General features: G+C 39.1%; 1 protein-coding gene across 3 annotated transcripts in view; it reads left to right on the plus strand.

Annotated features, from left to right (window-relative positions):
• The window catches only part of LOC138022092 (N6-adenosine-methyltransferase subunit METTL3-like), a 155,207-nt gene that overhangs the window by 81,010 nt on the left and 54,197 nt on the right, over positions 1-20,000 (plus strand). For all 3 annotated transcript variants that reach the window (XM_068869116.1, XM_068869117.1, XM_068869118.1), the window contains exons 8-10: positions 6,047-6,082; positions 7,016-7,069; positions 7,415-7,534. In XM_068869116.1, coding sequence (XP_068725217.1) covers positions 6,047-6,082; positions 7,016-7,069; positions 7,415-7,534 — 210 coding nt within the window. The remainder of the gene's footprint in view (positions 1-6,046; positions 6,083-7,015; positions 7,070-7,414; positions 7,535-20,000) is intronic.

Here is a 20,000-nt window from a genome sequence, read left to right on the forward strand (position 1 = left end):
TGACGCTTCACGTTACTCCAAAATCCGTTCTGTTGGGAAAGTGTTTACTAAGAATGCCATAAAAAATACATTTTTGTTGTTTGATGTTTCATATTCGTTAAAAGATAGCTTTCTTTTTGGAGGACGTTGGAAGAATGCCCAAAACTGTTTTATTTCGATCGATTTAGCAAGAAATGGTGCGAGCAGTGCGAGAGCACTTACATTACTCCCGACATCACTCCCAACATTACTCCATTTTCGAAGCCTAAAATAATGCCTTTACAGCACAGCCACAGATAAATTATTGAGGCTGGAGTGTAAAGGGTTTCAAAGGATGTAGTAGTTTGACTTTGCATGGTCATTTCAGCTTTATTTTAGGTAAACTGCAACATTACTCCATAAAGAGAGCTTAAATTGAAATATTGCATCTAATTAACCTTTGTGTATACATGGTTTCAATGGAGTAATGTTGAAAATAAGTAGATACAATAACTTTTGTCCATAATCAGAAATACAGTGTACGTATTCCAGTATGCTTTACATATAACTACGTTATTGTTGCAAAATGTCACGTTCATTGGGTCTATATTTCGCATTCTCTTATGGAGTAATGTCATGGAGTAATGTTCACATACATGTTTACTGTTCCCAAAATAGGTCAATGATTGACAGGCCATCCTACTCACGCTACTGGTGCAAAAAAAGTAATGCATTATGCATTATGTTATTTGCTCTACAATTTAATACCATTGAGACACTAATGCAACATGACGTCCTAACACGTGTATGAAGTTGAAAACTTGCCTTATTTTTAACCAGATCAACGCCTAAACTTCACGTTAACATGGCAAAAAGCAATTAAATGTTAAATCAACCTTTAATTGTGTTTGTTTTTCAAAGGCACTGTAAACGCTAAGAAAAAAGTCGTCTTTCCAATTTAAGACCACGCCCACAATTTTCAGACAATCATAGACAAAAGCAGTTGGGAATGTTATGTGAATGAACCACACGAGAGCTGTACTTCAACCTGCTTCTGTTAAAGCTCAAAAGAAATAGTTTCACTTTCTCTTACATAGCCCCCCTCCCCCCTATTCAATGTTGGAAGGTAAGTCAACAATTTTCCACTGAAACCATTCAGTTTTGCACAACATTGAAGGAGGGGGGAGGGGAGAGAAGCAATAAAGACTTCAAAAGTGCTAACCTTCCCAACAGTTTTGTCTAGGATTGAAGTTTACAGCATACATCTTTGATATTGGACATCCATCTTTTGATTAATTCACACCTGTCAGAACAAGGTATCCGCTGACCAGTATCACATGACTATATCGCGGGCTCAAGCTTAAGCTCACTGAGGTCAGCGGTTTTTTTTTTACTTGACCGCTGACCAGGTACTGGTTTTCCATTGGATTGCAGGCTCAGCCTAGGTTAACTCACCTGAACATAAGCGAGGCTTCATTTTTCGCTCGCTTTCTGTGGCTCAACGCGGCTACACGGCCATACTATATATCAACGAAAGTTCTTACACAGTCAATGCTTTTCGTCTTCAGTTGGAAAACAGTTTGGAAGATGTTTTCTTTCTGCATTTCTCTCTGGTTTCAATCCAGTTCGACATATCATGATATCTGTGGTCCACAATGGTGGCTACGCTGTTATTCAAGTCCAGCATCAGCGGGATGTAAACTTAAAGCTGTGTCTATTTTTTATTTGCTTAGAGCCGCTTTTTTCTCTGTATTGCAATTTTTGGCATATCTATAGAAGCTCTGATTAGGTTACATGATGCCTGGAGGACATATGTCTAGAACAGAAAGGAAAGGACTGAGCGAAAGAGAACGATAATGAGGAAACAAAATACCGGTAATAGCTCATACTTAGCACACAAATTCTTTCCTTGGGCACTAAACCGTTTGTTATATTTACGGATGCGTCACCGGTATTTAATTTTTATGGTCAACTGGAATTAAATAACAATTATCTGTACTCTTTTGGACATAAAGAAAAAGTTGATTTGTTTGTTTGTTTTCCTCTAAAATGCGAGGGAAGAAGTGCTTTTTTAATCCGTTTGCCCGAACTGGTTTTCGTTGTGCCTCGACAGTGACAAGAAAATGTTGCCCTTATGTTATAAACACGTATTCGCAATGAGTTCTCATAAAATTAGGGGGGAATCTCCAGTATCTTGTGTTTTCAGAAGTTTGTTTAAGGCACCCAAATGTTATTTAAGTGTTGGAGCAGATCGTGTTTGAAGTCCGTCCTTTCTTGGTTGCATTGCTGTAGTTTGCCAATTCTTGTGCCAAACCAACCTGGCATGTTTCAATGAAAGACGTCAAAATGTGAATGATCTTGTTTTCAGAGAGAAAGTGGAATTAAGTACATCAGTAAAACTCTTCTTTGACCTTGAACTGACAAAGTTGTTTTTATGGCTTCTTATTTTAGCATGATTCCTATTCTCTGGCTATTGACAGTTGACTCTAAAATGGCTTTTTTTCCTTTTCAATTCGCTCGCTGAGGTTATGCTTAATGCTTGTTTTCTTTTAAAACTCAATGGGTTCAAGAAAAAATTTCACTGGAAAAACCGATGTCGCACTCATTGCTTCCTGATTCATGCGATATCAGTTTTTACCGTAAAATTTACGATGGAAGTCATTAGTTAGGCAATGAATTTTTCCATAGAAGAAAGCAAAGAAAATGATTTAATTATTAAAGCAGCAACCCGAAACATCAAAACGCGGACAATTCGAAATCTTTTATTTTCACAAACCGTACAAGCAGTAAGAATAAATAACCAGGGAGCTCCGCTTTTAGGCTTGGCTAAATCTATATATTATTATTTTTATTATATGGCTGGAGTTATTCAGCAGGCCGTGAACTGAACATGAAATCTTCAAGCTCGATTTTCTAGGGCTTTATTAGGACGCCAAAATTAGTTAAGTACACTGTATGAGACGAGAATTTCAACTTCAGTGCATGATATTTCCTTTGATTTGTAACATATAAAAAAATTCCTCACATGCTATTGGAGTGCAATCATTTGTAACTAAGATGCAGCAAAGTGTGGTTGTTTTCACAAAGTGAAGGGGCAGGAGCTTCTGCAGCAGAAGCCTCAAAACTAAAAGGCAATATTAAATACCAAAAAACTAAAACTTTATTCAAATAATTCAATGTGTTAGTTTTAATATGATATATAGTTTGACCCTATACAAAAAATAGCAGTGTGACAATTCTTTTTTTCTGTGGACAAATACATAGTCAACTTGACTTTCCAATGACATGACAATTGAAATTAGTTGCAGTGACTAGACTAAAGTATAATTATGTGCAAAGGTGAAAATCAAATATTAAGTGGAAGAGAACGCCCTCTTAAATTGTAGGTAAGCCATTGATAACACAAAGACAATCATTCTAGTGTCCACTAGAAGTTTGATAAAGGAAGTCTCTGCCGTTGACAATAGAATGGTGTCTGCAGTGCAAAAGGAAGACTCTTTGTTTTGTGTACTTAGCAGGGTAACTTTATTGGGACAGAAATTCTATTTTATAACTTTTTTTCAGGTTAAAAAATGGCAAGGCAAGGATCTCCAATCTTATTGAATTGTTTGTACTATTGTCATAAGCTCTTTGTAGTAATCAATAGGAATTCCTTGCATATGAACTGGATACCAAAAATTAAAATGATCATCACATTGAAGTAAGAGAAGTGAGGAGTTAATTGAAGGAAAATGATATTTTTGTGGCTGGAACCAAATATTTCATACTAGCTGATGAAGATCCTGCAATAGCCACTGCTCCATTTCTCTCAAGTATATACAATGAATGTATTGATTCCTGTGAAACCACACACAAATAAGTAAGGATACAGAAGGATTTACCTATAGTGACACTCACAAAGTTAAGAACTACTTTCAATATTATCCCTTCTGGCTGCTTGCTGAGCAATAATTATTTCGTACATTGAGGACATAAGTGCCGCCGGTCTAGACTATTTTGTTCCACTGTTTCATTTTTATTCTAATTGTCCCATTTTCCATAATGTTTTGATAGTTGCTATTTTAAAATATGGCTAACATGATAAATATGTGTATATTAATGAATGAATTTCGTTTGCTTCAGTAAATATTAATCATCTTCGACCAATTTAGTTTTCGTGGCATGTAGATATTTTTTGGTAATTTTCCATTCCCTCACAATTTATACATGTTTTGCAATTGCTACATAAAGTAGAGCAGCATGACAAAAGCAGACACAATAGTGAGGGGCTCTTTAATGCGATTAATTGCATTTAACATTAAGAGAATGCAGTTTCTAATCTTGGGTATCCTGAGTCTGCCTTTTAGCGCCATCTTGAATTGTGTCATGCGCGCATTGATACGTCATATGTGACCTTATTTAGGAAAAGGGGGATTAAGGTGAATGACAAAAAAACGTGTTTTCTATCGTGTTAAATGCAAACGTGTTAAAACAGCATTTAAACGCATTTAAACAATGTTTAAACGCACAAAAAAGCATCCTCAGCCAAAGCTTCAACTTCAAGCCATTAATCACACCGGAAGGTACCTGCGGTGACAAAGATAGCAAAAAACAGCTCTTGCTTTCGTTAAATCGTTCGCTACTTCTCTTGCAACAATAATTATATTATTATAGTGACAACTGAAAGAATCCGTAAAATATAAATTGAAGACTATCCAATGGAAAGCCTGTTCATGAACACCAAGGAAGTTCCGAAAAAGTCCATTCACTGAGCAGAAAACCTTGAGCTGTCAAACCGGTAAATACTTGTGATACTACCAAATGTTGGCGAATCTAAAAACATTCCCACTTTCACTGAATCGCTCCCTACTTCTTTCGCAACTGGACATTTAGGTTTCTGTTTCCTCAGGATAACAATGGGGAGAATTATACAACCCAGAAGTATTTGGTCAAGTCAGTGCGATGTTTACTTTGTCACATTTCAATGAAATGTTTATGTGATCCGCTCATTCTCTGAATTACGTCCTTCTGAAGGTGGTTAAATGTTGACTGCCTGTTTTCTGTAATGTTCTGTTTTCTCGAGGCATTATGATACAAACAATCCAATTTTTTTGTCGCTATGGGGCGAAACCTTATTTTTCTTTTGTTGCGGGGCGGGCGCCAAGACATCGTGACCAGTCTACTCTAGTGATAACATGACACAGGCCAAAGGCTAGCCCCATCATTACTTCGATTCTGCTTCACCTAAACTTCGGAAGAGGAAACACGAAGGAGGCGAATGCGAAGGTTTTTTAAGAGTTTAAAAATATTAAAACAAGCTTGAGAAAAATGATTGACCAGCCTCTTGGTGAAACCTGATGGGCTAATAGAAACATTTTGAAGTGGTTCGCATTCTTTGAGCAATATTGTTGGCTCTTGTATTCAACATGAAAACTGCAGAATCCGTAGGCTCAAATGCGACTGCTTGCTCCATTCTTAGGAAGACTCGAAAACCGCATCTTCTTTCCTGCGTGTGCTAATTGTATGGTTGCCGTGGTTGATAGCACAACATTCATGCACTGCAAGTGGGCTAAAATCAGGGTGCAAGAGGCGCTCACAGAAAATAGGATAGTAAATTATTATTATAGACGGAATGTGATTCTTACTGCATGGCAATTTTTTTGCCCACCTGCTATGTACAAAGAAAGGCAAAAGGCAAGTTTGCTGGTGAATTGATCATTTTGACACAGTAGGTTGGAAGACATGCACTCTAATCTTCACATTTCATATAATAGAACAGGTAATTTAGTCATTCAAATACAACTAAATTAGCTTACTTTTCAGCATACGAAATAAAGCAATTATTGAAGTGCAACAGAGCCATTTGTTTAAACACGTTAAAAATCTGTTTTCGTTTCCGCGTGTTTCAACCCCTCTTTTCCCAAATAGGTTCACATATGTATAAGTGACCATTGCGCACCTGATTGAAAGTTCCTATAACATTGTTTCTTTCCCTACCCTTCTCCTTTGCTTCCAAAGCGTCTGTCTTCAATAATCCAAGATTACCACTAGTTGATAATAGTCAACTTTACAATGTGTTCCATCAGTGTTTGCTGTTATTCTTCCACAGAGTCTTTTGTCAATGCCAACAATGAAGGAGATGGAAGTGAGTAAGCATAGTATTACCTCTTGATAAGGCATCCTTAATCGTACATTATGACGTGGATAAATGGTGTTTTTTTTATGAAAGAAATCAGTAAGTGATTTTAGCCATAACAAGATAGATGCAAACTCTTGCACATTAGTCTCATGTCTGTAAGCATAACTTTAATCTTGTGCTGTTCTTCTTGCTTTTGTACTAACATGTTATTTTTGGAGATAAAAATCGAAATGCTACAGCTGTAAGTGACACATTTTTAAAGAGTTTAGTAAATTTGAACAATGTTTGAGAAAATAACATTTAGCTACTTGAAGGACTCATTCCAGTGGGGGCCAAAAAAGCTCTTAAAGGAAAATTTAGTTAAACATTTAAATAACAGCACTATTACTGATACATGAGATGAGCATCTAATAATAATTATGGTAATTTATAATGGAAATGTACCTTTTAAAACATTACAACATTCAGCAAACTAATTGAAAATAGTTTTTAAATACCATACAAAGGATAATTTCATGCAGAGAGAATAGAACCCTATTGAAATGGTTTCCCAGTTTTTGGGGAATTCCCTGAGTTATTTTGCAAGGGAATGAAAGGCATTTAGCATGACAGAACAATTTAAAGGGCCTAGGAGGAATGATGACAATCTGTGCTAAAAATAAGGCTATTATGTAGTAATAATGTGATTTGGTGTAACAGTGATATTTCCAAGATCTCAGGTCTTAAAAGAGAGAGCATTGGAGATGTGTCTGCCTGATTACGTTTCAGAAATCTCAGAAATGTCTTCATTAACCTTTGGAATATCATTTGGAAAACTTTTGGGTGTGTGCAAGAATGAATAGGTTTTCTTCAATAAATCATAAAATTCCCCAGATAAAAATCTGGGGGACAACTCTACACATTTCTTTGTACTAACTTAACTAAATCACAATTACCTAGAATAAAAAAGTTGGAGAGGAAATTCTGGATCTCCTCAATGTCCCTTCGCACAAGGTAAGGTTAATCTTAGATGGTAGGTGCTGTTTTTACAAAGAAAGACTCAATTCATAAGAGCAGTTATGTAGCTAGTTGACAGCTGTAGAAAGACCTCAAGTGAAGTGTGACTCTGGGAAACCAAGTGAATGTGATGATTGGAAATTCATTGAAAAACAAAAGCAAATTTGAGCACAGTCTACTCTTAATATTAAAAATTAATAAAAGTTGTTGTATGATGCATTCCGCGCTGAATATCAGTAGATATTTACTCTAAGTGCGTAACTACTCTTGGAGATAATATTGATTTTCTTCTTATGCTGATGATGAACATTGAATGTTTAAATTGGATGTTTAAATTTTTAGGAGCAATCAACCGTAGAAAAGTTTAAATCTCAGGGAGGAGCATTTGTTCATGAGTTCTGTGATCATGGCACAAGAGGAGACTGCATACGGAATAACCCACAGGGACAGCCTTGCAGAAAGGTTTGTATAATAAAGTGGACACAACAATAAATTCAATGATCATTGCAGCTAAGAAAGCAACTTGAGAGGTTGCAAAGAATCCTGGATTCTTTTTTCAGCCTATTTTGCAACTGCCTAAGTTGCTTCATTAACCGAGGGCATCATTCTAACTTAATATCAATGATTCCCACCACGCCCAAATGGTAAGGGCAAGGTTGAGAGGAATTCTGCTTTAATATATAGATTTAAGGGCCAGTAATATGGGCAACATTTTTCATGCAACTTGGTGTGCAACATTGTTGCGTTGCAAGTTAAAATGGTTTGTTGGGCGTATTACCACCTTCTTGCACAACAAATGTTCATGTTGCAAAAAGTAAAAGTGACGTCTACCTTTTGCAACATAAAAATTTGTTGTGCAAGAAGGTGGTAATATGGGCAACAAACCATCTCAACTTGCAACGCAACATTGTTGTGCAACAAGTTGCACGAAAAGTCAGGCCTAAAAGCAGAGCTCCTGGGTTGTTAATTCTTACTGGCCTTTCTTAAGCAAAAAATCTACAGGACAAAAAGCGTTGACAAAAAGCAATCAAATAAAGAAAACCAAACAAAAAAAATCTAAAACGAGTTCTTTCATCTCTGCTCTTCTGTCATAGGTCCTCCAGGCATCATGCAACCTTATCAGATTCAAAATTAAGAATCGTAAGATGTGCCAAAAATTGCAATACCGATCAAAAAGCAGCTCTAAACAAATTAGAAATAAACACTGAGCTTTAAGTTTATATCCCTTCAATGCTTGACTTGAATAACTGCGTAGCCACCAGTGTGGTCCTGACCACAGCTATGTATGTCTAACCTGGATTGAAGCTAGTGAAAAATGCAGGAAAAAATATTTCCCAAACCGTTTTCCACCTGAACACAAAAACCGTTGACTGTTAAGAGATTTAGTTGACGTAGTATGCCCATATAGCAACGTTGAGCCACAGAAAGTACAGGAAAAATTAAGCCTCATTTATGTTTAGGTGTCCTGATTACAAGAAGTTAACCTGGCGTGAGCCTGCGATACAATCAAAAACCATTACCTTGTCAGCGGTGAACTTAAAAACAAAACAGCTGACCTCAAAGAGCTCTAAATTTGAGACCACAATAGTAGTTGTAGAATCACATTTGGTTGTCTTTTGGCTGTTGGAAAGCTTCTGATTGGTGGATTCAATTATTTTAATGAGATGCATCGGCTTCTGATTGGTGGATTGGGAGTTCGATTGACATCCCTCGGACCAAGTTCCCACACGGCCCAAAGATGAGTGCTTGTGATTTTTGGATTCCAATAGAATGACATCATTCATCATTCTAGTGGATAGAACCCATATGTTTTGCTGTCCAGTCACACCATCCTAGTTCCCGTTGATGAAAGTGATGTCCCATACTTCTAGGTCGATGGCCAAACACACTTTATCCAAGAGACATTTCCTCATTGCCATCGTCTATGTCACATAGAGAGACGTCAGGGTTGTCTGCATCTCGGAGAAGGTAGAGGACGAATTTACACTGGCCCCAATTTGGGTCGGAGACCCAAGTCGCCAAGAGTTTCATGGGGACTTCGCTTTTCTCTTCTTGGCAGATATCGCACAATAGACAATCCAAGTGTACATCCAAATGTCGGCAGCATCTGTGATGGGTTTTGGTGAGGACAAGTCATTTTTATATACGATCACATGCAGTTGGACAGAAGCTGACGTCAACCTAAGGACCCAATGAGAGAGTAGGCAGAATGTTACTGACCTCAAGTGACCTTGACGCCTCTTTAAGGGACCAATGATAGATAAACCCCCGCCAAACGTCCTTGTGCTAACAAGAGAAAGAAGAAGAGCGAGGTGGCCGAACTGCACGCCAAAATATACAAGGAACCCCGCCCAAAAGCTATGGAGCAGAGACAGAAGGAAAAGAAAGAAGAGATTGAACTGAATGCTGCGGCTCAAGAGTTGGATGCATTGCTGGCGTCCATACCGTGCTTGGATGATTTATCATCCTACAAAGAGATGGTGGAATCCGTTGTGTCTCTGCAAGGACCTGTTGTAGCAACACCTGTCCAAGTGAATCCACTGGGCTAGAACCTGGCAAGGTGGTGGAGCCCTTAGATTCCACCCTGGCCCAACCGAACCTTGTCCAAATACACGCCTGTGTACAAGGGAGTGTCTAGAGATCCGTTGCAGTTTGAGTATGCTTATTGTCAGGATTACGACAAGGTGTGTCCATCCTGGGTGGTGGGTCACAAGAGAGCGTATGAGTGGTTGGAAGCAGCGCAACACCAATTGCATCCCGATGTGAAACGGGTCGTGGAAACGCAAGGATGGAAAGTCAAGTATGATGGTGCCTCCTTCATGGTCCTAGTGAACATGTACCACTTGCGGTTTGTCAGGCTCAACGAAGCTTATGCCTGATTCTATGTGACTACGCGATCTCCCGTCGTCGAACGTCTATTGTACATGTATGTGAACCTGATCGAAAGCCAATGGGTGGATCAGACCTAAGAGGAACTGCTCTGTACCGACCCCTATAAAAATGAGGGGATGTGGTCGGAATCTGGACATGTCGAGTGTCATCATCTCCAAGGATCCAGGGTCGAGATCGTATGTCCGAAGTGGATGGAAATCGGGTGTCATTTCCTATAGGTCAAGTGCTTCGCATCTAATTGCTTTTTCGTCGTCGTCATAGATCACATTGTTTAACTGACCGACGTGTCGAATGAATTTCCCAAGAATGCCAGTAGTACCTTCAAAATTTGGGGTGATTTCGTATCCATCAAGTCATTGACGGTGAGGAATACCCGTACCCAACCTTGGAACTGAACAACAATAACACTCAGAAAGATCCCCTTGGATACCATCAATTCTTGGAAGTTAGTGGTTCGTTGCTGCACCACCACCCAAACATGATCAAGTTTGGGGAATGGGGTCATGACAGGAATTGCACCTTATTTGCATTTAACAATGTACCCAACGGAGATGCGGACACAACATTTCATCGAAATTCTAGACAAGCCAGCAATCTAGACTTGGAAATCGATTTTACTACAGCTCCAGACAAAAATATCACCATGCTGGTGTGAGGAGAATTTGAGAACGTGTTCCAGATGAAGGATAAGGGTGGTATGCGTTGTTGAAGAAAAGGACAAAAATGGAATTTGTGCCTTGGAGTGACGTGGCCCTCTGACATTTGGGTTTGGAGGATCCTATCCTGAAATGTGTGTTTCTTTGCGTGCATCCTTCCGAAAGGTTGGCGTCCCGTCCCATGTGTACGACCTGAGGGGCGTGCATTATCAATACGGATCCACAAGGCAAACTGGGTCAACATTAGTTAGGACTCTGGCCAGAAGACGGGGTGTGTGAGGTCTTGGAGAGTTACAGCCTATCCCTCACCACCTACCGGGCACCGGGATTGCATGCATAGTTGGAACAATAGTCCCCTGTGTGGGGCAATGATCAGGCCTTACAAGCCTTGAACAATGCGGCCTGCGGCCATTATACTTTATGGTTTTGAAAAGAATTGGTACGTGGACGAACGATGGAGGAGTTTGTACAAGGATTTTCCCTATACGATCTACTGGGGAACAATCGGTACTTGGGCGATCAAGATTTGAAGATTGTTGTTATGCATTAAAAAGTACCACATGGAAATAGTGTGCATGTTTTTTTGTATATAAATATGGATGTGCTTCCTTAGATCGTATTAAGGACAAGACTCCTGTGATAGGAGACGACCCAGGTGTCGGCACACCTGGGCCAAAGCATAAAAGACTACCCTTTCGTTCTTTTTTGGGTGAGATGTGGGTTGTTGATGACAACGAGGCAGAGCCCTACTCGTCGATAGGATTGCCGAAGCCATGAGCATGGTCTTATTGGGTCCCCCTCCATCATTTGCGAGTTTGGGGCTCCCGTTGGGAAAACAATCCTTCAAAGGTATAAAGGATAACGTGATGCATTACCAACACTGGCATCAGCATGATTTGTGGACCAAGCAGTATGATGATCCTTGGTCCTTCAGGGAATGGCAGGATGCAGTTGATCAAAACCCTGTTGACCGAAGATACTGTGTTTGAAGGAGGTCAACCAGGACCATGTCATCATTGTTACGCCATGTGGCAACCATCGTTCGGTCATAAGAAACGTCAAGGCATAAAATTTAATGAAAGCATTCCCAAGGTCGACGACCTTCAAAAGTAGTTTCATGCTAGCAAGGGTGGCGTGTTAGTTCTAGATGATCTCATGGACGAAGAAGGTAACAGCAAACGTGTGTTGGATCTCTTCACCCGAAAGTCACATCATCGGAACATCACAGTCTTGTAAATTGGAATTGGCCAGGTACTGTGCTCAACGCGAACTTCAACGACGTGGAGGATGGGCTCTAGAGCTGACTGAACGGTTGACCATGGCCGCCCAGACCCTGGCCGGTGTGGGATCCATCTGGGACATGACCCCTTGTACGTCCTGGTCCGGTTTGGGGACATCCATGGCCGGGGAGGATCGAGGGGTTTTTGGAGACTCTGGACGAGGGACATACCCACCCCAAGCCCTAGTGCTCTTTTGAACGATCTGGGATTGGATCCAGGTTTGTTACCTCTCATCGGAACATCGCTCATACGAATATGGTGACAACCATCTACGAAGATGGAGGCATGCCCACCATTCGATGCACATCCTCACGAATTAGTAACCCATAAAAGAGATTGGGATTACCATCAGGAACTCATTCATCATCATGCCTAAATGTAAACAAGGCAAAAGACCCAACATGATGGCATGATGCCAGCCATCACAGCCCCCAAGAAAGCTGCTGATGTAGTGAGCGAAGTCATTCCTTCCACTAAACACATCTTTGACCGACTCTGGAGTGGGGATCTTTTCAAATCAACCTTTGGCAAGGATCTTCAGCAAACGGTCAAGAGAGGACGTAAAATGGCTGTGTTACCCATCTTTCGATTTGCCGATAAGAGAGGATGGTATCACAGGAAACTTTTTGCAATTCCCAAACTGGGAAAAAACTGGAAATTTGTGGGTTCTTTTTGGGTTTTTATTGTAGTTTCCCAATTTGGGGAAAAGCTACCAAAACCAAGTTTTGGTTCAAATAAACCCAATGAAAAACCTGAATTTATCCCACATTGGGTTAGGGCCACTTGTAACCCAAATATCGGGTTACAATAGGGTCACCTTGACCCCAACATTGAGATTTAACTTGAACAATTAAATCACATTTTGGGGGGTTTGGGGGGGTTACAAAAATCCTGTGAAATGGATTATGGTGTGCCAGGTTTAGCTTACATTGATCCAATTAACTGCCAGTGATGGCATAAATTGGTTCTCTTTTACCTCAGTAAAGTAATATTCCAAATTTGCTACTCTATCTGATATTCCATGGCTTTGAGTTTTCACCAGTCAATCCAAGTACCTTGCAAAGTAAATGAACATTGTTTGATATTAAAATCACAAGATAAAGGTACAACACAGTAATTATCACCAATAAGAAAAGTTTTAATAACCATTTAACTGGTACATGACAGAAATGGTACAGGACTTTCAATATGTTTTCACAATTAACGTTTCACCAAAGACTGCTTTGATAATCATTTGAGAAGACTCGAGTAATAAAGGCTGAGGCACGCTTTAACTTCGGGACACTAGGTTTTGTCATTGTCAGGACTCTTATCTGCTGTCAGCAATTAAGTTCTCACTGTCTACTGAAACAGTCCCATTATCACTCTTTGTTGGTGTTTCTTCAAGGTCATCATTTGTATGACTGCCCTGTGGAAAACATGATAATCTACTTAGATTAAAAGATATATTGACACAAACTTATACATACTGTTTGGCCGGTCAGTGTTCATGATCAAAAACTTAATCTGGATCTGACCTAAAAAAGTATAAAAAACTAAATTTTTGGCAACGTTCTGTTTTTCTTCATCAGAGTAAAATGACGATGTGAATAATTAAAAGAGCTTTTTAAGGCGTGTTTTGATCCCTAAGGGGCACAATAAAAGGCAAATAGACCTTAGGAAGAGGGTGGCGTTCATTTACAGCATCGATATTTTGCGTGGAATGCCAAGATTCTACAAATAAACGTTTCTGTCAGTTGCTAACACCACTCAATGTAATTGGGAGGGATATCATGTCCAGTCGTTTCTGCGTGCTGTTTAATTGCAGATTCATTGTTTTCTCTTGTTGAAGGCTTGTTTTCTGCTCCTCGAGAATTCTAAGATCTTTTGCTTTTGCCAATGTATACAAATGGACACGATCTAGACCTGACTTTGTACACAATTTCAGTCACTTGACTCTCGCTTTTTTTAGGTCAGATCCAACACTTTTTAAAGTTTTTAACACAAACTTATAGTTTTATATAGCAGTGGAGCATGGCTATATCGTGGACAAGACATAAATGAGGTTAATTAAAGTTGTCAAAGGTTTACTTTCACCCAAAAATTATACATACTCTTTTGCCATTTTATGTGATGTGGTTAAAAAACTCCCTCATGGAACAAACTTTGAACTTAAATGGCAAAAAGCTGATTCAGTGTTAATAGATCTTTCCCACATTCCATTCAAGTGAAGTTGAGGGTTGGGTGCACAGTTTACAGAAATCACTGCACATGCATTTTGTCAACCCAAGCCCCAAACTGGTCACTTTGTTTACAAGAATGCAGGAAAGGTCTTAATTCAGGGCTGTAAGAAAATACCCAGAATATAACATTCTGACTCTGTTCACAATGTGTAGAATACCACATTTGAAACCAACGACCCGAACAGAATAAGATCATAACCTTGTCCAGGGAAAGGTGCCCTGGCACGAGGTCTGTGATTGGTTGATGGAGACCATAAGTAGCAGGTCTTCATGTGCAAGCTAGGTCATTCAAGGTTTGTACTATAACTGTCACATGCTTTCTAAACCTTGTGAAAAGGAGGCCGTCTCTCGTTGGAAACATTCCATTTGTTTGCCATGGACGGTGATGAAGACCAAATCTTAGCTCAAGCTGCCGATGCTCTTGAGCACTAATATGCTTACAAAGTTCAATTAGGTGGGGTGGCCAACACCCCGGTCTGCGGTCGTTTTGAATTTCCACAGGAACCTGTCATCGACCGACGTAGTGTGCTCATGGGTTTACATGAACATGTGTTCCAACTTTGTCCTAGACAAATTAGGGCATTCATTCCTCGGCAATGGTTGGCCGACGCTCTCGTCCAGAGGCTTCGTTGTGATTTTCATCCAAGCCAAAAAATTGGGAGGTAAGGTATCATCAACATTGCTCACACATTTGTTACCCGTAAGCACATGTCCCCTGAGGGACCTATTTTCTGTCATCCTTGCAACTGGCCAAGTGTCATCATCGGGACCTGGTGCACACCAGAATTGGCCAAAGCTGTGGACCATCAAGACGCAGGTCCGGGGATTTGTAGAGCCGCAGGACTTTCTTGACAGCGACCAGCATGACATTTGTTACGTCAGTGCCTTGTCCAAAGACTGTGTCGAGGTTCATCACAAGATGAAAGACCATGAGGACCTACTGTCCACCAACTTAAACATCTTTGTGGCCTGTTTTACAACCTGCTGGGGCCGTCTCCAGCTCTACAAAGCATTGGATCACGTCCAGGACCGGGCCCTCTACTTTGATACAGACTCGGTCATCCATCCACCTCTGGACAATTTCCTAGGCAATTTCACCGACGAACTGGAGAAAGGGGACCACATTGTTGAATTCTGCACAGGGGACCCAAAAATTATGGATACAAAAAGGCGAGGGGCAAGACGGTGATCAAGGTGCACAGGTTTTCCTTTTGCGTCGAGGATAGCGCCCCACTCAATTACGAGGTGTTAAAGCAATACACCCTTGACGAACTACTCCGGCCTCTGGACCAACTATCCACTCGTCCCTTGCACAAGAACTATTGTTTGGTTTACTCCAAAGGCATCTTGGATCCTGACACGGCGTGCACCTTACCATACGGATATCATGAACTGGTGGAGGAGATCTCAACAACATTGAAGATCTCAACAACATTGAATCCCTCCTGGATTTGTAATAGGGATGAGGTTAGGCACCACGTCCCCCACACATTCCCAGTTGTAAATATAGGTTTGTCTTTTTTTCTTACCTTTAGACCCCTGGCATAATTACACAGTTTTCAATTGCTTCCTTAGCTTTACTCATAACAATATTGAATCAAGTAAGAAAGCCCTACATTGTCATCCATAATCGTTGACTCCGTGTTAACCTCAAAATTTTTAATAAATCTGGGGTATTTCGAAGGATCACCATTAAAGTATAAGAATTCCTGTTTTGGCAAGTCCAACTTCTCTAGTCCGCGGACAACTTTGTCAATAGGAAATGACAATCCTTCCAAATACTTCCTTACGTACTGTTGACCGCTGACGGATCTTTCAGGGGAAAAAACGGAGTCATAGTCAACCTCTTCTACCAGCTTTGCTTCAATCTCAGCCCGCTCCGTGTCAATTCTGGCTAGCATCAATTCACCTCTAATGCTCAAACACTCCTTTTCGGTGAACAAATATGTGTTCTCTTCTTGAAGTCGTAATGCAATTTCACTTTCCTTTATCTCCTGTTTTGCCAGACGCCTTTTCACTTTGAGCTGAGCCAATGCATACTTAACACTCCGTGATGAAAATTGACTCCCCTGTCTTGAACTCCTTTCCCTTGAGAGTAATCAACCTGTTGTTGTATCGCTGCCATGTGCACCTTGAATCACATTGGGCCTTTCCGAAGTTAATCAAAACCAGAAATATTCGCCAACCGTTCAGCATAAACACCTTGCCCTATCGGTGCATAAACATTGTCCAACCCTTCTTTGTATTTGTTCTGGAACATTTCTATTTGATAAACATCCTTTGCTTAATCACAAGAAATTCGATCTTTATCGTGTGACTGCTCAGCCAGATGGTACCACTGAGTACTAGCCGGATTAAGCTTCTCAATTATGCTCACCAGTGAACTGATTTTCTCAACAACTTCCTCAGAAGCAACTTGCTCCAAGACAAGCAGTTCCAATTCATTTATAATTCGCATAACATACCCCCTTTAGGCTACAATCGTCCTCCTCAAGCTGCCTTTATCACTGTCCTGAGACATCAGGATTAATAACTTCAATAGTTCAACTTGGAACTTCGTTAATCCAACCAACACAGCCTACCACTCCAAAATGGGTCGATAAGTACTATGTAAGCAAAGTCACCCATATTCGTGCTTGTTGAAGGTTATGAAAATCCACACCTACAGTACTACAAAACAAGCAGGAAAAACCAAAAATGACAGACATACCAAGCGAAGAAACTAATTTAAAGAAAGCAAAGGAATGTAAAACGTATGAATAATTCTGACAAGATTTACCTGAATGGTGTCCTGACTTCACGATATTTAAAACCGGCTTCTACGCAATAAAATTGTGATCTCAAAAAACTGTAGTCCGAACTAAATTTGTACAAGAAACTTGACAAATTATGTAACATTAATCAGAGACAATCACATGAAAGAAAGTTAAGTTAACAATAGAATAAATGAAAGTTACAAGCAGTGATAACTAATCAACAGTTGGACTCAACAACAGTCACGGTAACAGTCGCGTGATACTGTTCAGCAGATACTTTGTCTTGACCTTTGTCACTTGACCTAAACATAGATGTCCAATATCAAAGATGTACACTGTAAACGGCTGCCATGTTGAGCGCATTGATTATTCTTATTCTTATTCTTATTCTTATTATTATTATTATTATTATTATTATTATTATTAAAAGGAAAATTGCCTGAACACTCTGGTCCCCAGAGGCTGTCTTGCCTCCCCACCTCCACCCCAGGAGTCTGTACGGGGGTATGCTGACACCATAACCAAAATTTCTCACATCGATAGATTCCCAAAAAATCTTTCCCATGGTGCTCCGCTGGCATGCTTTGCGCACCTGAGCTCATTCGTTCATTCATTCATTCATTCATTTTTATTTGCCATTAACCACATAAAAGAAATGATTTTTTTTAAAAAAACACAATACACTAGAAATTTATAATAACTTAAAGACGATAGACTAAAAAATGTTTAAGGCAGTAATGACAAGGAAGCCTATATAGAAACCGGGGGCTTATGAGCTATAGGCTTCCTGACAACATCAGGTACATCACACAAATTATGGGGACAGCATAAAATATAGAATGTATTATTTTAAAAAACAAAAGAAAAAGGAAAAGAGGAGGAAAGAAGAAGTATGTAGCTCAACAAAGAATATATATGACTAAGAAAGAAGGAATTTTTAAAGTCTTTTGGCGAACAAACGAGTTAAAAAACATAGGTCCTTGAAACCGAATTGAGAAGTTTCGGATGTTTGTTTGACAGGGAGGTATGTAAAAAAGGTTGCAATTTCTGGTATAATGCGAATGTAACTGGCTTGCAAGAGTAAACATATCACGAAAATAATTAGGAAGTAAACCTCTTTTAAATAGATACATAAATTTACCTATCTGGTAGAAGTAAATGTCAGAGAATTTCAAAATCTCCTTTTCTTTAAAAAGAATGTCAGTGTGACAATCGAAAGAAACTTTATATATTATTCTTATTATCTTCTTCTGCAGAATAATGACACGACTTATATTACTCTGATACGTTGATCCCCACACTGAAATACAATATATTAAGTAAGGGTAAACTAGACCATAGTACAAACAGTGTAAGGAAGTTTTGGGAAGGCAAAATAATGCCTATAGATTTTGATATTTTTCTGGAGACGCTAAGAATGTGAGGTTTCCATGACAAATGTTCATCAAGGATAACACCTAGAAATACTGTTTCTTTCACACAATCAATCTTATTGTTGTCAATTTGAATAGATAGATCAAGTGTTTGCCTCCTTTGGCGTGGTCTAAAAACCATAAAATTCGATTTTTTAAAGTTAATTGACAGCTTATTTGCTCGACACCACTGTGTTAATTTACACATTTCAGAATTTAGGGTTTCAGAAAGTAAATTAAAATCTCTGTGAGAAAAAAAATTGTTTGTGTAACCAGCAAAAAGAATAAAGTCCACCACCTTTGACACATCGCACATATCATTTATATAAAGCAGAAAGAGGAGGGGGCCTAATATAGAGCCCTGAGGCACCCCACACTTAATTTGGCAAGACTCCAAACAGATACCATTAAATTCCACATATTGTTGTCTACCGCTTAGATCGCTTTCAAACCATCTAAGAGTGGTGCCTCGAACACCATAATGCTCTAGTTTTGAGATTAGAATATGATGATCAACGGTGTCAAAGGCTTTAGGCAAGTCTATAAAAATACCAACTGTATATTCCTTATTTTCAATAGCAGAAGAGATTTCGTCATACAAACAAGCAAGAGCATAAGCAGTGGAGTGTTGTTTGCGAAAACCATACTGATTATCAGAGAGAATCTTCGAAAAATTGAGAAACCTTAGAAGACGATTATACATTAGTCTCTCTAGACAAGTGTCTGTAATTTGTAATGTTCAATTGATTTGGTACAATACCAGAGGTAATAGATAAGTTAATAATGCTAGTAATAGGAAAACTTATTTTATCAATAGAATCTTTAATTAAGTTCATAGAAATGTTGTCATGACCTACAGCAGTACCTGAACAACAAGTGGCACATATTTCAATAATTTCTTCCTCACTTTCAACTTCTAGAAATATTGAATTGAGTAGTTTTGAGGATAAAAAAGAATTATGCGACTTCTCTGATGCAGGAATTTTGCTAGCTAAATTAGGGCCAATGTTAGTAAAATATTTACAAAAAAGATTAGCTATTTCCTTTGGATTGGAAACGTCATGCGAATCTGCCCTAAATACGGATGGTAAACCACGCCTACCTTTATTTCTATTTAGGATTTCATTTAGAACTTTCCAAGTGGCCTTAACATTTGATTGTAGCTTCCCAATTTGTTTTTCATGTAAACGCTTAGCAACTCGAAGAGAATGGGTAAATTTGTTTTTATGAGACTTGTTTACATTTTCATTGGAAGAGTTGGGGTTATTAGGAAAACACTTATACAGCATATTTTTCTTTTTTGCGGATTTAGCAAGACCTTTAGTAAACCAAGGCTTACGAAGATTGAACTGTTTCACTTTTTTCCTTTGAGTAGAAAACACCGATGTAGTTTTCAATAAAAATTGTACGAGTGCAAGATGGATCATCTAAACCAGGTATTTCAGCCCAGTTTATCTTACCTAGGTCATCTTTAAATGCACTTAGATTATGCGCATTTTTTTCACGATTGCCTTTGTCACCAGTACTATCACTATTTAAAACAAGTGAAAAAATCGGCAAATGATCAGATATGTCATTAATAAAAAGGCCGTTTATTGAAGGACAAAGTGGATCGTTCATGAAAATGTTATCTATCAATGAAGCTTTGTTCACCTTAATTCTAGTGGGACATGTAATGAGTGGGAAAAACATCCTAGAGTACAACAAATC

This window comes from Montipora capricornis, chromosome 10 (genome assembly GCF_036669925.1).
Source record: "Montipora capricornis isolate CH-2021 chromosome 10, ASM3666992v2, whole genome shotgun sequence".
Lineage (NCBI taxonomy): Eukaryota > Metazoa > Cnidaria > Anthozoa > Scleractinia > Acroporidae > Montipora > Montipora capricornis.